The sequence below is a fragment of the Apodemus sylvaticus genome, chromosome 14 (assembly GCF_947179515.1).
Source record: "Apodemus sylvaticus chromosome 14, mApoSyl1.1, whole genome shotgun sequence".
In the NCBI taxonomy this organism is placed as follows: domain Eukaryota; kingdom Metazoa; phylum Chordata; class Mammalia; order Rodentia; family Muridae; genus Apodemus; species Apodemus sylvaticus.
Window position 1 is genome coordinate 23,132,560 of NC_067485.1, and position 22,188 is coordinate 23,154,747.

Below are 22,188 nucleotides of genomic sequence, written 5' to 3' on the forward strand. Positions count from 1 at the left end.
GCATTCATTTGTAGAGCATTTGACAATGGGTTGAATCCATTCAAAGTGGTTCTGCAGCTTTTATAGACACTAGTGTATTCATCTTCACAAAGAGTGCCTCGCCCATGAGTCTTTTATAGCCACCACAGACGCCTGTATAGATCTTTCATAACAGCTTAGAGGTTAGAGGTCTATTTGAAAATCTCCAGTAAAACCCCATGAATCCCAAGGTCAGGACCCCCAAGTTCATGCATCATTTGGAAGCAGAATCCCTTTCAGTCCCTCCTCCTGCGATCACCTAGGTGGATAAGCTGACCGTAACTACCTGGTAGGGATGCAGCTCCAGAAAGAGGTAATGCCATCTCACAGAAGTCTGCTAGGCATGCATCCCTGGCCTCCATCCAAGTCCCAGACTCAGAGAAGCAGCCAGTCATTTACCGCTACCATTTCTGCATTCTTACTCTCCACTCAGCATCCAAACACTCATTCTAAAGTTGGAATAATTTTAAAGATAGAAAAGAAGAACACCTCCTCACATGCATACTTTTAATAGCATGGATGGTGGCCGAGAGGTAAGCACACTGTATCTTTTCAGCATCCCTTTCGCTCTCATAGTGTGGATGATGGACACACCATTAGTGGGACAAAATCTCTTTGGGAAGCAAATGAGAAAGAGGGCCAGTTCATTAAAGAAATATAACAATGTTATATCAGTGCAACATCTGAGAACTTCCTCCTGTCATGGTGCAATAGCTCCCATAGGTCCATATCTTCGAGAACTTGTGATTAGTCCTTGAAGAGCAAAACACTGAGCCAGTCTCCTCATTTCTCAGAAGGAGTTCACACAGAAGACCATGCTCCTGTCCTTTTTGTGGCCTCCTTTGGTTGGATGGATGGGAAAGCTGAGATATGACAGGCAGAACTCTCCTCAGCTCCAGAACTCTAAGATATCAACAAGGTAACACCCCAATAGAGTTGCCACTGTATCCATTACTTTCAGTTTTCCCCAAGCATCTTCACATCCATTTTAGTCAACCCAGATTAAACTATCTGGTTTACAAGCCAAAGAGTGGAAGCCACAAGTAACTTGTCCAGGATCATAGAGACAGTCTTGTGGCCAGACTTCTGGTTGCTTAGTCCGGGGTTGGCCCTTCCCAGCAGGGCACTTCTAGCTTGCTGCCCCAATTCTGAGAGACATTCTCCGTATTCACTCAAGCTGTTCGTCAGCTAGCAATGCTATGTAACTAGACATTCATATTTTAAAAAGAAAAGAAACACACTTCTTTGAAAAACATGAAAATTCTTCGTTGACAAGTACATGAAGATTAAAAAAATAAATGTGGCATCCCTCTGTATTGCCGCTTTATGTATGTCTTTTCCAGATGAAAAGGCCCTGCTGAGGAACGGTTCACTGACCTCTCATTTTTATGTACACATAATACTCCTTACTAATAGCAAGACCTTCGCACTGGGAAATTATTTGCTAAATATTTCCCACTGGCTCACAGCTTGGCCTGTCAATTTCTGCCAGATGTGAGACATCTGGACTGGTGCAACGAAACAGGACAAATTCAAAGAGATGTATCCCAGATGTAGAAGAGGACAGCTGTCCTCAGGAGTCTGTCACAGGGCCAGTTCAGAGTGTTCAAAATTCCCATGACCCTGCTCCACCTGCATCTCACCATAGCTTTTATATGACTGAAAAGCATTCACGAGGTTGACCAGATAGCCGCATGAAACATTAAGCTGACAACCACAGAGAAGCAGTGATATTCCATGCTTCATGATCATATGATGGTGCTCAAGACCCTGTGGCAGGGAGTAGTGTGGAACCCACTGTCAGGTGAAGGACTTCAAAGAAAGGTTGCCATCTGAGGGTGGGGCTCATTCTTCTCTTCTCCAGGTGGCATTTGGGCACACTGATCTGATGTGCCCTTGACTTTGCATAAACCAGTGGAAACCCTACTCATACTGTTTCTGTCTTGGGAAGGGTCACTGGCCCCAAATGTTTGCTTGGAGAGGTGACTGGAAGAAAAGCTTGTTCTGTGCCAGGTTTAGAAATATCTGGAAAAATACTCTGTAGTCGTGCAAATTTCTGTAAAAGGGAAAAGAAAAGATGTTGAGAAACTAATTGTTGGAAAAACTTGGCCATTGTCATCCCTCCCCTGAGAGCTGGCTGGACACTTCACTGTGGAAGTTCTTGCTATACTCAGTACTCCTCATTCTTTATAAGCTATATGTGCTACCTCCCTGATGCTTCCAAGTGTCATCAGGACATTCACTGATTCCTCACTTCAGTGATGTCTAGCTCCTACTGTCACAGAACAGTGTGGAAAGCCAGTGTCTCTAGAAACAGCCATCTTAAATGTACTGTCTGACCTTCCTAGTTAATGTCTATTTTTTTAAAAGATGTATTTATTATGTGCACAGTGTTCTGCCTGTATATATGCCTGCATGCCTAAAGAAGGTGCCAGATCTCATTATAGAAGGTTGTGAGCCACCATGTGGTTGCTGGGAATTGAACTCAGGACCTCTGGAAGAGCAGTCAATGCTCTCAACCTCTGAGCCATCTCAACAGCCCCTTCACCCCCTAGTCACCTTCTTATGGACAAATAACCCTGCCAACCTAATAGCAAGGTCTAGGAGGTCAGGCACATAACAACTATTTCTGTCCCATGTAGTGGTTGGCAGAATGCTTCATACACAGCAGGTACTCTTGGGAGTCTTTGGTTTTATTTTATATATTTGCCTTTTATTTTAGAACTATTTTAAACATAGCCTCTACTCTATTTAAAGCACATACGAAAGGATTTATATTTAATGAATGGCACCACCAAAAATACATTCACCTTAAGAATCTTTTTCAGATTAATTGATGTGATCATTCTTTGAGAAATTGATAACATCCAAAAAATCTTATTCAACAATTCATTTCAAAGTCATGAGTATTACAAAAATACTTTTACACCCTTTCCTGATTATGAAACACTAGTATTTCATTCTGTTATGATTGTTTTTTTAAATAAACTGGTGAGTTAAATTAGTATTCATATATAATAATTTTATATAGTTACAGGATATGATGATGCTTGTTGATTGATTTTAAAATAGAAACCAGACACGTGGTTTACATAGTAAGAAAAACAACTGGATATAAGGATATGGTAGGTAACAAGGGCTAGCCCTGGGATAGCTCCAGGATGAGTCTGGTCCCTGTGTAGTCAGCCTTTCTGGTGGCCCTGAGACACAGGGAGATGATTGCTTTCTGATTGGTCAGTCTCAGATGGCTCTGCTCCCTGAAGGCCATGGTCCGTCCAGGTGAACAGCCAGGCAAAAATGGGATTAGGAGCTTCCAACTGGAGCCTGTGTCCAACAACTAAAGAACATGTCGAGAATACCCAAATACTGTCAGCTACCCTCTACTCCAGGGGACTTTCTGGGTAGCCCAGAGCTTTTACTTCTTAGGGTCAAATCTTAAAGAGGATGGGAACTGCAAAAATATAAGTAGAGTCACTAAGAGAAAACAGGCCCAGGCCAGCGTGATCAAAGGGGATGACATTGCAGCCAAGCCTCAGCCCTAAGGTGGTGGGTGGATAGTGACACTGGGACCACAAGTCCTTCAGGTCTTCATGGGACTCCTCAGACGTTCCTATACAACCCAACCTGCCTAACCTCACAGGCTAGACCATTTTCCACAAGGCTCTCTAAACCAGAACCAAGCTGGAAGAATCCCCGTGTGTTTCCCCGTGTACAGGCCTCAAAAGCCCAGTCAACCTTCCGAAGTAGACTCCACACCATTCAATGATTCACACAGTCCACAAGACCTATGAGAATCAGCAGGACCCCAGGTCACAGCAATAGGTGTTTTGACCAGACACTTACGCAGGTGAAGATGATGAGTGTCAGGTAGAAAACAACCAGGGAAAAGAGCAACACAGCTTCTGCCCTGTACTTCCTGAAAGTTGACTCCGTAGCTTCCTTGGGGCATCCTTAAAGAAGAAAAGAAACCCATGAATACATTCAAAGCCATTTCTACCCTGCTCTGTTCCTGCCTCCTCTGGTCCTAACGTGGCCATCCCTTCCCACAAATCTGTCAATCAGTAAAGACCAGTCATGGTGGCAGTGACAGCAGTCTTGAGAGCTTGCTGTCACATTGCTCTGTCTGCCACAGGATGGGTGGGATGTTTGCTGAGCTTCCAGCTTCGTTAACTCCCTAAAGTTCTTGTGACAAGTTAAACTCTCCGGCGAATGACCTCAAATTAAGGCACTCTGGCTAGAAAATGAGGCTGGGGAATCTGCCTATTTTTGTCTAAGAAATCCAACTGGAGGTTTGTTTTATTTGTCATCTTGAGACCAGGTATGAAATTGGCTGTGAACTCACCATGTTAACAGCGATGACTTTGGACTTCTTGATCCTCTTATCTCTACCTTCTAAGTACCATCTTAGATTATAGGCATGGGCTACCATCTCTGTATTTTATCGGTATTTTATCTGGGTTTCAAACTAAACCCAGAGTTTCCCACACACTAGGTGGGCATCCTAACCATTGCCAGCCAGTTAACTGCAGTTCTTAGAGAAGGCCAGAAGCATGGCCTGGGAAGACCCTTGGGATTTTTGAGGCTGTGGCTATGGCACCAGAGAGGGACAGAAGGGAGGCCCCAGTCAGGAGCAGCCTGGGAGAAAGGGTCTTGTCCCATCCAGGCACTAGCTGATGGTTGGCTCATGCTGTGGTGAGGTTGCCAATGGGCTTGGCTCATAGCCTAGGCAGGGCTAGGCAGCAGGCAGATGATTCCAAAAATGGTTTCCTTGAGTCTTATAAATTTGAGATTGGATTCAAAACTGCAATGCAGTGGGTCTAGGACTAGATTCTCACCAGGGTCTATAACTCATTGGAAAAGGTTGAGAGACAATATCTTAGAGATTACTAACAGTGACCGAGCTTTCTGTCTACCTCAGTCACTGTACTTAATATCCTAATGTGATATTTCATTATGTTTAACCACAAACTTAGAATACAGATGTCACTGCCCCCATTTGAGAGATGAGGCTTATATTAAAACAGTTACATAGCCAGCTACACACTAGTGCATGTCAGTTAATATTTGAGCGAGCTATAAACAATGCACTGCAGCCTGACCATTTACTTGGAGGCAATACTGTGTTGGAAGAGAAAATGGAATACAACCGGCTGTGCTCTGTTCATTTCTGCGTGGTCCGTCATAACTCTCTTAGTAAGCTATTGCCATTTCTTTTGTTTTTGTTTTTTTGTTTTTTGGGTTTTTTTTTTTTTTTGAGACAGGTTTCTCTACATTCAAGGCCAGCCTGGGCTACAGAGTGAGTTCCAGGACAGCTATTGCCATTTCTTATCCTCTTGGGTTGAGGGTCTACTGTGCATTGAAGAAAGCACGAAACAGAGAGATGCTTGCTCCCTGGGGGAGATGGGTATTCAGCTAATCCATACATTTCATGGCAAGTGTATAATGTGTTACTAAGACAAGCAAACCAGGATGAGGGCTGGAGATTGGAAAGGACGCGTGCATGTGTGTGTGTGTGTGTGTGTGTGTGTGTGTGTGTGTGTGTGTGCAACAGCAGCGGTGAGAAAAGTGCAAACCCTGGCTGGCCCTTTAAAAAGCAATCATGTTCCTGTGAGCTGAAGATTATTGTCTTAGTTCTAATAGCTTTCAGCTATGGGACATGAGGAAAGTGTAACTGTTGTCCAAAGCCAGGGCCTTATAGACAATATGTTTGTCATTTCTGCCCTTAGTCCTTCAGCAAATGTTGGGCAAAAGTCAGTGCATAGATTAAGCCATGGAAAGAAAAGTTATGACGTTCTTCAGAGGAATTCACTTCCAACCACAGATATTGTCCTAAGCTGCAGGATCTGATTCTGGAAGAGGAGAGACTTTGGGGAAAGCACACCCCAGTCTGTGAGAAGAAATGAAGCGAGGTGAGCTCACCTGTCACCTTCAGAACCACGGTGCCACTGAAGTTGCGCTGCCCTCCGAGCTCCTGCAGGGCACACCTGTAGGTGCCAGAGCTGCAGACGGTAGTGTTTTGGATTGTCAAGGAATAAGACCTTCTCCTGGGGGTCTCGAAGGAGCTGTTTTGCTTACTCTCTGGGAGCTCCAGCCTCTCGGTGCCACTCTCTGAGACCTGTGGAGGGGCAGCAAAGAGGTCTTATTGGCAGGAGGTCTTTACAACTTGTTTTCACAAAACCATCAAAACATGTATGTTTTTAAAGCAAGCCGGGGTGCTTTCCCCACCCCGGTATATGTGAATTCCAGGGGAGAAGAAGAGAATCTACAAAAACTCTGAGGCTGTGTTTGCTTTGAAACAAGATAAGACTGCATGTTGTGATTGTAGCACCAGGAACCAATACAACCTCCACCCTGCAGGGGTGAGAGAGACACCGGCTGGGGGCAGGGCTGGGGTGGGGGTCGGGGGAGGGAGTGGACTTCACGTGCATCACTCTGGGTTGGATTTTGCCCTTTTAAGTGCTCTTTTTTATTTTATTTTTTCAGATGCTAAGTCACTCACTAGCTGGTTTTTAATTTTGGATACTAGCCTTTTTCTTGGAAAACTTCCTAAATCTATTTTAAAAAAAAACTCAGAACAACAACAACAAAACCAAAACCACTGCCAGTCAACTCAAAGTCAGCTGAACCCAAGGTAGGGATGAATAATGGCTCCTGTAAGCGAGCACCTTTGATATTCAAGGTCACACATGACTAGAAGCTGACAGTGCTTTATCTCTCTTCTAAGAGAGGCAGGAAGATCCTGGGGACAGTGGCATGGGCAGGTTTTATGAGTCAAAGCAAAGAACCCTGCAGAAGGACAGTGACAGTCCACCCTGAAGGGCTAGACACCCAAGCCAGCCAAGCAATCTAATTGGCTCTCTCCCCGAGCTCTCTTGGAGACTGAGTTGAGGGTCATTTCCAGAACTCTTTCTCAAAGATGTGACAGATACCACATTCAACCTCCACTCTCTTTCCCATCCATACCTTAGTGTGTACGTGATTTCACATGTATACATGTGTATGTGTATGTGTATATGTATATGTGTATGTGTATATGTGTATATGTGTATATGTATATATATATATATATATATATATATATATATATATATATATATATATATATATATATATATTCATGTGTGCAGGCACACATGTATGCATGCATGTGTGGATAAGCCTTCGGACAACCTCAGATGCATTTCTCAGGTGAGATCTACTTTGTGTTTTAGTGACAGGGTCTCTCTCTCTCTCTCTGGCCTGCACCTTTCCATGTACACCAGACTGGGGCCAGTGTGCCCCAGATGCGACTGCCACATTAAGGTGACAACCATGTACTACCACATCTGGCTTATTTTACTGTGTGTTCTTATGGCTTAGACGCAGGTCCTCCCACTTGCAAGGCTTGGAAGTGTTGCTAACCTGCACTCAGGAGTTGGCTTCTCCACTAAAATGGCTTTAGGCACGTCCAGCCTTTGACCCTGTTGCTTACCTTTGTCATTTATAACATTCACATTCAAGATATGTACAATTAACAAACAAATGACCAAAACAAAAAATAAAATCACCACCACCAGCAGCAGCAGCAATGACAATAACAAAAACAGCCCACCAAAAATGTCTCACAATAGTTTAGATAAATTTACAACTTCTTGTTGGGCCACATTTATAGCTATTCAGAGCCACATGTGCCCTTTGGGCAACAGGTTTGGACACACTTTAATTTCAAGGCTTCTAAAATAGATTTTCATTAACAGTAAACCAGAACATTGCTCTCAGAGTTGGCAGGCAGTCAGCATCCCTAAACAGCCTGGAACTGCCCTTCAGTGCTTGGCTGAGAACCAATAGGAAGCCTTGAGGCAAGTGGAGTCCCTTACCTAGCCTTGCTATCATAACAGAACCCAGGAGTCACTGCAGGGAAAGGGACAGGCCACTGTACTTCTCCCTGTTGTAATGAACAATGAATGGGGTGCTGCAATTCTTCATCGGGGAACTAGATAGCCAAGGGGTTGGGGGTGACTCTGGGGAAAAATGCACAGGTGTGTGTGTGTGTGCGCGCGCGTGCGCGTGCAAAAGTACACACGCATACACTCTGGGTCAGTTCTGTTTAATGTAGGAAGCCAAAGTCATTCAGTTTTAACCGGAGCTGAACTTCCAACTTGCTGACAGTGGCCTGCAGAGACATCTGCTGGCAGATTTATGCTCACTCCCAGAGCCAGGCTGAAAAAAAGGAAATGGCTGTTCTCGGGCTGTCTCTGAACATGGATCCCATTTCTTGACAGTCCTCCCCACTTTCAAAGGTTCCTCACTGAATAATCAAGAGTCCCTGGGAAGAAGTTAAAAGACTGGGGCTTTTGGAGTTGCAAAAATACAGCAACATTGGAGTTGAGGACTTAGTTCCATCAGCAAAGTCCTTGCTGTGCAAGCGTGAGGACCTGAGTTCAATCCTCAGCACTGACGAAAAAGTAGCGTGGTGTGGCGACGCATGCCTGTGAACCCTGTGCTGGACCCGTGGAGACAGGAGGATGCCAGAGGCGTGAGTGCCAGTCAGGTTAGTTAAACTAGGGAACTCCAGGCTCAATAAAAGACAGACACTGTCTCAAAAAGTAAGGGGTAGAGGGATGACTGAGTGACATTCAACAATGACTTCTGGCTTCCCCACACATGTACACATATACACACATGTACATACATGCATATGTGTACACAGTGCATACACTTGCACACATGTGCACATGTACACACCTGTATACAATGGACACGTGCACACGCATGCACACAATGCACACATGTGCAGACACATACATACATGTACATGCATGCACACATGTACACACATACACAGGAATGATGAAAGGAGGAGGCAGAAGAATCAACAGAGAATCCAAGAGCATCCAACTGATCCTAGAACAGATAGAGCTGGCTCCTCTTGGCTTATAACTTTCCCCCAACCCTGACTGGCCAGCAGAGCTGCCACACAAGACCAGTTTGAACTGATTAACCCGCCTCAGTCTCTGCATAGCCATGACCAATGCTCCATCCATCTCCTCCTCCTCTTCTTCTTCTTTCTAAATCATTCTTCAATGGCAAATATGACTGCAGTGGGCATTTAGTGATGACCTGCTCTGCTTTCCTCCTGGAGAGCTTCTCGTCTATCAAGAGGGCTCTCCCTTGGATCAGAAAAGCCCATAGGAAAGCCAAGATAAAAACCTATGGTGCTCCCTGCAGGCAGTGCAATGATGCTCCCTACAGGCAGTGCATAGACGGTGATGCTGGGGTTTTTTGTTTGGTTTTGTTTGTGTGTGTTTTTATAACGCTAATTATTGGGACTTGAGAGGAAGTTTGATGCTGGGAAACCACGCTGATTGACAGTGGCCTCCTATCTATCTGCAGAGGGGTTCCTTTCAAAACAAGACAGCCCAAACAGCAAGGAATACACTTTATGGTCAGATTTCTATGGGTTTCTGGAACAATTCTAGCAATTCCATTCCAGTTGTTTACGAGTGGCAAAACAAGGCCACTCATAGGTAAGGACAGAAGAAAGAAACGAAGGGAGATACAGAACAAGGTTGTTATCATAATCTCCTGCCAAATTCTGCCTTGTTGAAGCATCACTGCCAAATACCTCAGCTCTCACGGGCCTCTTCCAAAGACCCTTCCTCCTCAGTGACACCGAGAATCAGTGCCAGAGAGCTAGCAGAACCCAAGAACTCTTGCCAAATGAGCGCCAGCACTCTAATGAATAACTAACCACAATGGTGTCCCTTCATATCTGTGGGACTCCGTTCAAGTCCCTCAGTGAGCGTCTGAAATCTTAAGTAGACCTGAGCTTGTCCTTGGAAAGGACAATGCTCTTCTCTAGTCCATACCCACTCGGGACAGTTCAGTTTCTAAACCAGGCACAGGTTTTCTACTCACACTTTCTACACCCAAAATTAATACCTTTTCTATCTCATTGAAGCATTTGAGTCATACTATGACCATGGCTTTTTACAGTTTGAGGGACAGCAACAAAACTGGTGGGCATTTCTTTCCCTTCTTCAAAACATTGGGATAAAAGAGTCATTCTTACCATGGTCATTAGCAATCTCAACATGAGGAGTCTGAATCTCTCCCTTCACCTGTCTGTCTGTCTGTCTGTCTCTGTCTGTCTCTCCCTCTCTCTCTCTCCCTCTCTGTCTCCCCCCTCTCTGTCTCTCCCCCTCTCCCTCTCTCTGGCTCTCTAGCTCTGCCTGTCTATCTGTCTCTGTCTGTCTCTCTCTTCCTCTCTCTCTCCCTCTGTCTCCCCCCCCTCTGTCTCTCTGACTCCCCCTCCCTCTCTTTGGCTCTCTGGCTCTGCCTGTCTCTGTCTGTCTGTCTTCCTGTCTCTCTGTCTGTCCCTCTCTCCCTCTCTGTCTCTGTCTCTCTGTCTCTGCCTCTGTCTCTCCCTCCCCCCCAGCACTGTATAGTTTCTCTTTTATATATCCAAACTGCTAGCGTCTCTGCTCTTGTGCAGACGGGGCCCATTATTAAGAAAAATATAGAAGCCTTGAACTCAAGCTACCTGATCCTAAGTGTTTCTGACAACCACAAAGATGACTTAGTAACTTATGAGAAGGTAGCTTATCTTGTGTGGATAGGCTAAACGGAAGGGTAACTCATCTCCCAGACAAGACAAGCTGTGAGGTTTCTATCATGTTTCTCAAAACAGCAAACAATGTAAAACTTGGAAATTGTTTATTTCTGAATGTTTTCATTTAAGACTTTTGGACTATGGTTGGCCATGGGTCATTGAGTTGGAAATAGGTGAACTCATGGCTAAGAGAGGCGACCCTAGAACACAGCGGACAAAGCCGTACAGCACTTCTGGAAATATCCCACAGCCCGCTCCTGGTTTCACGTTCAAGGTATATGCAATGTCAGTTGCTCTTGCTTGTGTTGTCTTAAGATATAACTTTCCAAAAAGGGGGGAAAGGTGGTCATAAGACTCTACCTGAGACATACAGGCTCTCCCCGCTAATGTAAAAGTAGCAACCATGTTTACATCTCTGTTACCTGCTCAAAACAAGAGTGAAGCACTATGGATACCAGGAAACCCCTTCAAATATTCTCAAAAGACCTGTGGCCAGGCACATGTCACCTTGCCATGTCAAATGAACCAGCTGTGGCCAATGCAGCACCAGGGGCTGAAGATGTCCCAGAGAGCGCAGAAAGGCAGGATGGCGTCTGGACGAGCCCCTCCTTGCTTTGAGTTCATATGAGCATTTGGAGCTGGCTTGAAACCAACCCCTGGCAAGAGCAGCGTTTTAAACATTCCAAGTCCAAAAGTGTTTCATTGCCTCTCTGCGAAAGCATTTTAGGAAATAGTAATTTATAACAAAGGAACCCTCTGATTCATTCACAGCCGAGCATAATTGACGGGAACTGTTTAATGCACGTTCCACGATGTTAATATTGCCGTGTAGAATGGGAAAGCACAACATAATTTGGGCAAATTAATTTCTCAAAATGCTCATTCCAATGCTGTTTTAACTATCCACACTCTGTGGATTAACTTTTATGCTGACAACTGAACTTTTTTAAAAAAAAATTAGGAAAAAAAAGAGATATCTTGTTTTCAGAAAACCTAAGGACTTTGATTTGTCTCAAGGCCTCTAATTTGAATAAACGACTTAAATATTTTTTCTCTGAGACAGAGACTTGACCTTAAGGAAACCACAAGACCTAAATTAAACTGAGCTTTCTCTTTAATTCACGGAACATGACATCAAACAAACAAGTGCTAATTTTAAGGGCAGGTGAATTAAATAAATTTCTTAATGATGGACAAATTTGAGTAAGTAAAAACTAACTAAATAAATATAGATATGGAGCCAGTATATCAACTAAGAACTACTGTGGCAAGTGTGTTTTAAAACAAATTTATATAATTTATTCAAATATATTTATTCAAATTTAGTGACAACTAACCAGGCCAGGTAGGATAGCCTGCGATCCCAGATGATTAGAAGAAGGATGAGACAAAAGGATTGCTGGGTCAGGGCCAGCTTAGCCAACTGAGAGAGAACCTGTCTCAAAATAAAAAATGTAAAGGGTGCTTGGGGGGTGGGTGGAGAAGTGGCACGGTGCACAAAGTGCTTGTGTAAGCAAGCCTGAGGCTGTGAGTTCAGATCCCCGTTCCCCAAGTAAAAGGATGCTCGGACCCCCAGTACAGAGAATGAAGGAGTAAACTACACTCAAGGACTTACTGACCTACAGGTCTAGCTGAAATGATAAGCTTCCAAGTCAATAAAGAAACCTTGTCACAAGAAAAAACTGTGGGGAGTGACTGAGGCAGGTGTCCTAACCTCAGCCACTAGTGTCTACAAGCATAGGCACAGATGAGGGAGCACACACACATGCACACAGACACACAAACACAATGTATACATACATACAACATACACACACACACACACACACACACACACACACACGGTGTGAACGTCCCAAAAATGACCAGATTCAACTGCTAACGAAACATTTCTATTCCTATAGCAGACAAGTTTTGATCACAAACTTGAAGTCTGGACACCTCAGGTATTATATCTGCTAAACATGTGATCGGTGAAAAGAAAAGTTTCTTTTGAGAAGAAAAACAAACAACAACAACAACAACAACAACAAAAAAAACCCACAGAGACTTTAAGTATTTCAACTACCAATTTGATAAGCCCTATGTGAAGAGGCGACTTCAAGTGTCTAAAGATGTCACTGCAGAAGCGGACAGAGCCAAAGCCTCCTGGAATAGCTCTTTGTTAACTGCATTCCTTGTGCACTAACATGCATGTACTTTGGTTTTGAACTCAATTAAAGTGCTAATATAATCCCCATTCATCATAAAAACAGCTCTTTATAATGTACAAAATGGTTTGGCTCTGAGGTTGGTGTCATAATGAGTATAAAATGTATGAGCATTAATGTCGGGGTTTTTTTTCCCTGAGTGTAGTTTTATTAGAAAAATGATTTTCTACTTTGAAATGTGCTAGGTCCAACAGACAGAGTCAGATTTATGGCTCTTACCAAGAGTTGTGAGCATGGCAGAGGCGGCCTAATTAAGAGCACTGGCTTTGGAGTGGGGCGGAGAAGGAGCCATCCCCAGCCCAGTCCTACCCAATCTTTCGTTCTTGGCCAACTGGATAAGCAGCTCAGGCTTAGTTTTACCCATGGGACCCCGGAACAACCACATCTTATAGAAATGGAGTTAAGATATATCTGATATTACATACAACCCTAAGTATGGTACCAATCAGATAGAAAGCCCTAAAGACATTACTATTATTACTATTTTTAAATACATGGCCAAGGTTCACTCAGCATACTAAATAGTTCATTGCACACAGGAAGGATTCAGAATGTGCATTCTGAATAAATGAATGAATTTAAGAAATAATGGAACCGTGACAAGCACCTTGGCTTCCAAATCAGAAAGCCTGAAGCCGAGTGTGAGCTTCTGCATTAGCTAACCGGCTGATTTTCAGTCATGTACTTCCTCAATGTGCTTCCTGCCCTTGTCTAGAAGGAATATATCATAAAAGTCAAATGAGAAACACACACAGGGCACTGTGGAGTTGGGAGAGCTGGAGGGAAAAACTGCTGCTCTAGCTCATTGCTTCCCGTCGTTTCCCATTCCATCTACAGATGGTTCTTCCCGCTTATCCTTCTTGACTCCTTTCTGGTAAAATGACCCTGGAAGTCTCACTCCATTGCTCTAGGGAGAAACCTCATGTGTGTGCATGTGTGTGTTCATGTGGGTACATGTGTGTGTATGTTCATGAGAGTGCAAGTGTGTGTATAGTCATGTGAGTGCATGTGTTGTGTGTGCATGTGTGTGTTCATGTAGGTACATGTGCGTGTGTGGGTATGTATGTTTGTGAGAGCACATGTACATGTGCATGTGTGTGTGCATGCATGTGTTGTGTGTGTGCATGTGTGTTCATATGAGTGCATATGTGTGTGTGCATGTGTGTGCATGTGCTCATGCGGGTATGCATGTTTATGAGAGTACATCTACATGTGCATGTGTAGGGTGTGTGCATGCATGTGTTGTGTGTTTTGTATGTGTGCATGTGTGTTCATATGAGTGCATGTGTGTGTTCATGTAAGTGTATGTATATGTGCGCATGCATGTGCTGTGTGTGCCTGTGTGTTCATATGTGTACATGTGTGTGTTCATGTGAGTGCATGTGTTGTGTGTGCATATGTGTGTTGATGTAGGTTCGCCTACATGTGAGGACCAGAAGACAGTCTCAGTTGCCCTTCCTCCTTAGGCACCATCCTGTCTTATTTCCTGTTCATTTGCCTTTTTTAGATAGAGTTTCTCTCTAAGTCCTGGGGCTTTTTTGATTGGCTAGACTGGCTGGCCAGTAATCTCCAGGGAACTGCAGCACCACTCCCTACTTTTTTCACTAGCTCTGGGAATCAGACTCCCTCCTGCTTCACTGTAAGCACTTCAATGACTAAAGCATCTCTCCAGGCCCGCTACAGAGAAATCTGTTAGCTGCCCATAAGGTCTCCAAAACACCACTGAACCACACAGAACCCCTTGAGTTTAGAGGAGGCCCATTTGACTCTGGCCTGACATCCTGGGCCCTCAGAGACTGATTGTAATGGGCATAGGATGCAATCATAGTCACTCAAGAATGGCCAGATACTTATCTTATTAGAAGAAAAACCTAATTAGAAAAAAATGATGTTTGGGGGAAAATACAAGTGTGTTTACCTGCTTCTATTTCACTGCCACGAGGAAGCTAGCAATAAAACCAAAATAAAGGCTGGAAAAGATGATAAATGGAATGGCACCAAGCCTGGGAGATCGTCACAGAGCTCTAAGGTCGTGACCTGTGTTGGCTTATGTATGACGGGAAAGTGAAAAAATGAGAAACCTAATACATCGTGGACATGCCAACATAGTTCATTTTTTGTAAGAGAGTATTACAATCCCTTGTAACAGAAAGTCTTAACTGATGGGGATATACAATATACAGACCACTACATAAGGGTGGCATAGAGGGCACTCTGACCACAGGGCCCAGGCTTCTAGATCAGTCCTACTTAGGTTCCTCCTCTCCTCAAAGAAAAGCACTTCAGAGCTGACCCAGAAAACCTGGTCGGAGGTGGCTGCAGACAGAGGTTGGGGTCCCTGACATCTTCTCTTCTAAGGGTTCTTCTCCATCTGGACCTATAATCCTCGCTCGCCACCAGTTCTTCTGGGCTCTATCCTCTTTGAAGAACTCAGATTAGAACATACAGGAGGAGACTCATGGGCACTCTAAGAAACTGTCATGTGACGTTACTACACCCTGCTCTTCCAAGTCAGTACTAGCTCCACCAGGCACACACAGGAATTTTACCCAGTACATCGCCACGCAAATGAACACACAGAACAAAAAGCCAAAGATCCAAAAAGCATGCTTAAGTGTGTGAAGGAAAAGATTTGTCAGGGAAAGATTGTTGGTCCTTCTCTGTTTGGCGCCCAAGAGTGTTGGTACAAAATTTTGGAAAGCTGGGGAGAACTCAGTCAGTCCAAACACAAACATAACATCCAAGTTACATCCCTAGTGCCTATGTCGATAACAACACAAACAGAAAAACAGGGTAGCGGGGCAGATGTCTGCTATCTCAGCCCTGTCGAAGGTAGAGCTGGCTGGCTCCAGGTTCAGTGAGAGAACCAGTCTAAATATATAGGGTGAAGAGTATTTAAGGAAGATGCCCACAGTAAGTCTCTAGTCTCCAGACCCATGCCCACAGACAATCTTGTGCATACACACACACACACACACACACTCACACACACTTAAAATCATTGCAGAAGTAACCAAAAAGAGATTACAGAAGTGGCTTTAGACAGAGAAACCCTTTTTTGGGTAATGAATTTGATTTCAGTCCTGTTTGCATACAATGCCTACATCACTGAGACCTTCTGCAAACTTCTCCTTTTTTTTTTTCCATGCAGTGACAGAACCAAGAATAAACGAAGGGAACCCAGGCCTCATGTGATTCAGATTTCCCCTTGTATGCGTAGAAAGCATGGGACTTTTTTTTGTTTGTGTTTCTCTTCAGCTCTCAGCCACCCTATTCTTACCTCCAAAAGACATAAACCAGGCTACTGTTCAGTCATAGCCAAAACCTCAGTGAGCCATTATTCCTCTCATCCTTCCCCGACCACACAGATAGAAATGGTGATAGAGAGAACCCAAGTAAGTGGAAATGCGCCCTAGCCTTCAATGAGCTAACATGAAGGGAATCTCAATGCAGTAAAAGAATACAGGCTCCCAAAGATGCTTTCTTCCCAGGAGTGTTGCATCCTTTCCATCAGCATGAGAAATGTGCTCTTCCTTGAGCATGACGTCATTCTCTGTGCTAAGACTCTTTCAATGGCTCTCTACCGCTGAGATCGCATGACTTGGATTATTGGCATTTGACACTCAAGTCCTTTACATTCTGTGTCTGTCCTGTGTCCTACCATCATCTCTAGGTTTACCTGCTGCATCGTTTTCCTTTTAGATCACTAGTTACCTCGCTTGTACCAAAAGTGCTTTGTGGGACATCTCTGTGCTACTCTGGAAATGTTTGTTTGGTCTCTGAGTGTGAATAAGGGCATTTATACACACCCGTGTGTGTGTGTTCCTGTGTGTGGACATCAGATGTCTTCTCTATCACCCTCAACCTTGTCTGTCAAGACAGGGTGTCTCCAAGAACCTGGAGCTCACAGATTTGACCAGGTTGCTTGACCAGTGAGCTTCAGGGATCCACCCATCTCTGGCCACCTGCACTGGTGTTATAGACCCTTGCCATTGATACTGCTTTTTGACATGGGTGCTGGGGCTCAAAAGTTAGGACCTTATGCTTACACAGAGGGTGCCTACTTGTGACTCACAGTAACACCGTATAAAGGATATCCAAGAACCAATTTTACGTCTTTCATAGTTTGAGCTAAAAGTGATTTCTCCAAGGCAAGAGGGACATGTGCCAATGGGAACAGTAGGAATATATATATATATATATATAAATTTCAGATTTTCAGTCCCTCTAAATTTAATATGGAAATGTTTCCTTTTCTCCCTAAAACAAGAATCAAGAAAACTCAACAAGTGGTGTTGGTGTCCGTTCACTTGAGGGTAGGCCCCTGGGGGAATGGTATCAACTTTGACCCCTCAGGGGCTTTCCAGAGCCCCTCTCTTGGAGCTCAGCATGACCCACCAGTGGGGACAGTAAATACAGCACCACTCTGTAAGAGTGACCAACACCCAGGGAGACAGCAGTCAAGGCCGTGTAACACTGGCATGGTGTCTGGACTTGAGCTGTCAGATAGCCTCAGGTAAACCATTCACCTCATTCCCAACACTCCCTGTAGTTTGAGCATCAGAGACAAAACACTTCCTTGGCCCAGACCGCCCTATGATCTAGCCTAGCCAGGAATCTTCCTCCTAAAGGCAAGTGTGACCCATTCTCTGAAATCACTGCCTTACTTCCTCTTTCTCCCTTCCCTGATAATCATCTAACTAAAACGTGTCTTGTGACTCAAGCCTGCCCCCACCTCCGCAGTATCACCGGGAGGCCACATCAGATATCCCCTTTCACTTTGCCTCACTGTAAGTTGTCAGGGCTCCTAGCATGATCTGGGACAGCACTATATCTGTGGAGTAAATGACTCCTCTTTGCTAGCAGAGAAGGACCCCAGCTATGACCAAAGTTGTCCATCTGAAGCTTTGTCCTCTTCTCAGACTTTCAGACCTTTGTGGAAGCAAGCGTAGACACAGCGACACTCCATAAAGTACAGACACGGACCCTCACACAGGGCCTTAGATTCAGCACATAGATTACTAGGTTCTGTCCTTTGAAAGTTCAATGTAAACAAATGTCATGGTCAACAGCAAAAGAGTGCTGGATCAAAGCGCCTTTGCCTGTGCTCTCCAACCACCTCCTCCCACACAAGCTGCAATCCATCATGGCTCTAAAAACTAAACTGAGTTATAGTCCCGATGGATATAACTTATTGATTTTTCTATTTCTTCTCCATCATCCATTCTGCTTTGAAAGATGGGGCGAGAGGGCAGTTTCGGGGCTTCCTGCTAGGATGAGCTGCACTCGAGGGAAGTGGGGTGATGCTGGCTGCCTTTGGCTTTACCTCTGATCTTCTATGCTTGTCTCTACAGAATCCTTCCAGCCTCCCCATCACAACGGCTTAGAAACAAAGAATGAAATGGGCACTGTTCCTGACTGACCCGTCGGTGTTTGTACAGACAAGAACTGGGCTCCAACTGCTGGGAGTTTTTTTGTAAAAGGCAAATGCACTTTTTAAGATATGGTTTGCACAGGTCCTTTCGTAACCACGAGCCGTCAGCACCGACTGGCTTGTGACAGGATGTTCTATGGAACCCAAGGACTAAATGGCAAGTGGAATTTTAAGCCATGTGGCAGATGTGAGCCACTGGGGTAGACTGTTAAACCTCACTCCGAGGGCCTCTGCTTGCGCTGAGCCCACACACAGGCAGTAAGTTTTTACAACACCAGGACTGAGAAGAGAAAGAGAGACAGAGGAGCCAGGCTGGGTTTAAACCTCCTCCTACCTCACAGTTCCCCAGAACATTTTACAAGAAAACGATGCAGAAACAAAACAAACAAATAAACAAAAAACTAAGCTACTTCATCTGCTGGCCTTATTTCTAGAATTCTCCATCCATTTTTTGTTGTTGTTGTTGTTGTTACATAAGCCGCAACAATGCAAATGTATCCATTAGTGGGTAAAACATAACAAATATGATGGTACTTGTCCAAAAGTCCTGGAAGAAATAATACACACGAATATCAAAGTATTCTGTGAGTGGGGAGAGGTTAGCCCCTCTAGCCACCAAGCCCTTGGACAGGGGATGAGAGGAGACAGACGCCTTTTCTGTTTCTCATCAAAGCTTCATTCATATTGAGCAAGCAACTCTACCTCCTGCTCTTTCTTTTTTCTTTTTCTTTTCTTTTTTTTTTTTAAAGAATTTTTAAGAGACCGTCAGGCCAGACCTTGCAAGAACTGTGTCCAATAAACAAGCAAATACATTACAGAGTGACATCATCTGCCGACATACAAGGAGAGGTCAAAGGCTAATTGCTATGATTTACCGAACCATTCCAAATGACCCTGTGCGAGAAGATTTAACTTGACAACTGTTTGAACTTCACAGTCTGAAATTTCATCTACTTGTTTCATGAGTACTTTTTAATTAATCCCCTGGGGATATTAATGATGCTTTTTTTTTTTAATTACACTCTGGGAGGGATCACAGTTTTGTTTTGCTCCCTCCTTGAGAAGGCTAAGTCCACTTGGCTGGCTGGCTGGCTCCGGAATACTTTACTTTTCTTTACTCAAAGTAATGAAAATGGAAAATGGAGATATCATGATAGTTTAACAACCCAAGATTTGGAATCTGACAGCTTGAGTCAAAGCTCACTGGCTTCGCTCCCCTGGGCTCTGGGCTCTCACCTGTAGAGGAGGCGTAAGTGTTCTTCTGGCCTCTTAAGCCCACACGGTTCCCGGAAGACAGAGGTAGATAATATATGTAAATATTTATTCCCACAGTCTGGCATATGGTGTGCACTCAAATAGTGTTTTTACAATATTTTTAAAGTGCTATTGTTTTGACTACTCAAACAATTTTTGAACTCCTGTTTACTGAGCTCACAGTAAAGAAAGGAGAAGCAAGAAAGAAAGGGACACACACACACACACATACACACACACATACACACACACATACACACACACACACATACACACACACATACACACACACACACATACACACACACATACACACACACACACACATACACACTGTTCTCTGATGTTCTACACAGTAGTGGTCTGAAGTCTCCATGGTATCACCTCCCATGGCACCAGCTTAGATTCAGTAACAGAGTGGACACTGGGTGCTGGGCAGAGTGTAGGACACACTGGGCTGACATCATCTTTGGAAATTAACAATCCAGTTAGTTAAGTTGTTTGGGTTTTGCTTTAATGCTTAGTGTTTCAAGCCCAGGACTTTTGGTGTGCTAGGCAAGCCCTCTACCACTGAACCATTATCCTCCCTCCCCCAGCCCAGACAAGTGGCTAAAGTGGGTAGACACACCATGATACAGACACCCCCACACACACACTCACGCACACGTGTACACACTTCCTATTCTGCCATGCATGTTTAAATACACACACACATGTGCGAGCTCTCATAACATCCTTCATTGTGGGATGAAGGCAGCCCTGTGTTTTGTGAAAACTGAGATCATACAGAGGCTTCCTCCCCAGAGCCACCCCTCGGGATTTAATTCATGTGCCTTCAAATGGAGATGGCCTCTCTCAGAACCTCACTTAAAGCAGAGGTGCAAAGGCCAGCTCGATTAAATTACAGCAGCTGGGTTTTAAAATACCAGAGGAATTACAATTTTGGAGTCTGAGAGGTCTCACTGAAAGGAAACCTTTCAAATGTCTTGCCTCTTGCAACTCAAGTTCCCACCACAGGAGCAGAGATGTGTTCTCTCCTGTTTGGGCCTCTGGCTCCAGCACATTTCTAAGGAAATCTTCATTGGTCTTGGCCAGACCTGACCCTTCAGAGGTTGCCAAGCAGAAGCAAGGAAGGGAACGAGCCAATAGCATGTCTTAGCTGAAATGAGATGCTGACTCCTAGCTACCTCTGTGGCCAGCCTAAGCCCACTTGAGACCCTCTTTGAGATGGTGCCATGGTCACAAGGGACAAGAAATCAGGAGTCTAGGGACATGTTCTCTGTCCCATGCCAAAATCTAGGCCCACAGTGCTTTCTCTGCAGCTCTCTGGTTGCACCCACAGGTGCCCTGTCACATGGATCCAATCTCTTAAAAACCTCTGTTGGGATCATTCATGCCAAGCCGCTTTAGATCATGATCTGCGGGGTACTAACATGAGGGGGCTTGGGCCATGGATGCGGATGAAGGGAGGTTGGATAAAGTGGGGTATCAAAATGCTTAGAGTTCCCAATCTGAGGGGTGGGGGGCGGAGTTCGGTCTCCGGTCGGTCTCTCCGGTGCCTGTTTCCACTGTCCCCCCACAAAGGACCCCGCAAACCCCAGTAGAGCCTACCTTGGCCCAGGACACTGTGTAAGAGAGCTGCGGGTCCCAGGGCGCTGTGCATGGCAAGTCGGCCGTCTCGGAGCAAGCCACTGTCACCTCCCGCATCGCCATCGCAGGCGCCAGGCAGCAGGCTGCAAGAAAGAGAGGGAGAGAGCGGCATAAGCAAGGCCACTGAGCTGGGGTAGCGGGTAGCACCGGGCGATCGGGCTCGGGGGTCCGTACCGCAGCCTAGAAGCAGGAGCTGAAGGCCTTGCGACATGGCTGGAACGCTGCGCCACTGTCCGGGCCGCCCTCCTGGGCGCGCGCCGCGCTCTTATACCCGCACTTGGGACTTCCCCACGCGCCGGCCCCGGGGACTCCCCAGCCGGAGGAGGCGGGTAGCCTGGTCCCCGCCCCGCGCGCGTCCCCAAGTCCGCGTCGCTGCTGCGGCTGGCCAGCGGCGACAAGCAGCTCCGCGGAACCGCCCTGAGGCTTCGGAAGCCGTGATGGCACGCAGGACACCAGCTAGAAGACCCTCAAACCCATCAAGCGGGTCCTACGGATTCAGATAGGCTGGGCAGCTTCCTCTAAAGCCCAGGGTTGTGGCGACATTGCTGCTCTCCAGATTTTGTGATAGGGACAGACAACCTAGACTTCCTGAGAAGTGGCAAACGCCTGCAGTCCTTGGCTTGCTGCCTTCTTTCCGGTTACCACTTGGCCTTGTTTACGTTCTTTGAGCAAGGGAGATAGATCTTTTTATACTAAAGCATTAATTACACACATGCTCACAAGTCATTTAGAAAGCAATGTCTAAAAGAATCTTGAGTTCATCTGCGTTGCATCCACTACCCAAGGTTCAGGAACCGAGCAGAAGACAGGACAGAAAGCTCTTAAGTGCCAGAGGTCTAGAAGGAGAACGGTGTCTTCTGGACCTGACTCTTGAAGTCACCAGAGCAGAGATGGTCTGCACAAGCCCAAGGCAGGCAACCTTTCAGCATGGAGGGGGAAGGGATTCACAGGCTCCCACCCCTAACTGGGGAGCTATGGACAGTAGACAGCTTCTGGGGGAGGGAGACCACCCTCCCCCACAGGTCAATCAT

The 22,188-nt window shown here is 45.2% G+C and overlaps 1 protein-coding gene across 2 annotated transcripts; it reads right to left on the reverse strand.

The window, feature by feature from the left end:
• Positions 1 to 511: 511 nt before the first annotated feature.
• Positions 512 to 21,438, reverse strand: Cd83 (CD83 molecule). Of its 2 annotated transcripts, XM_052156904.1 has the most exons (5): positions 21,332 to 21,438; positions 21,119 to 21,240; positions 5,938 to 6,133; positions 3,862 to 3,968; positions 512 to 2,074 (listed from the first exon to the last, which is right to left on the reverse strand). In XM_052156904.1, the coding sequence occupies exons 1-5, from the start codon at positions 21,366 to 21,368 to the stop codon at positions 1,946 to 1,948; spliced, it is 591 nt and encodes a 196-aa protein (XP_052012864.1). In that variant the 5' UTR covers positions 21,369 to 21,438; the 3' UTR covers positions 512 to 1,945. The 2 variants fall into 2 exon arrangements, with proteins under 2 accessions (XP_052012864.1, XP_052012865.1); XM_052156905.1 differs by lacking the exon at positions 512 to 2,074 and having other exon boundaries at positions 3,882 to 3,968; positions 5,945 to 6,133.
• Between the last annotated feature and the right edge of the window lie 750 nt (positions 21,439 to 22,188).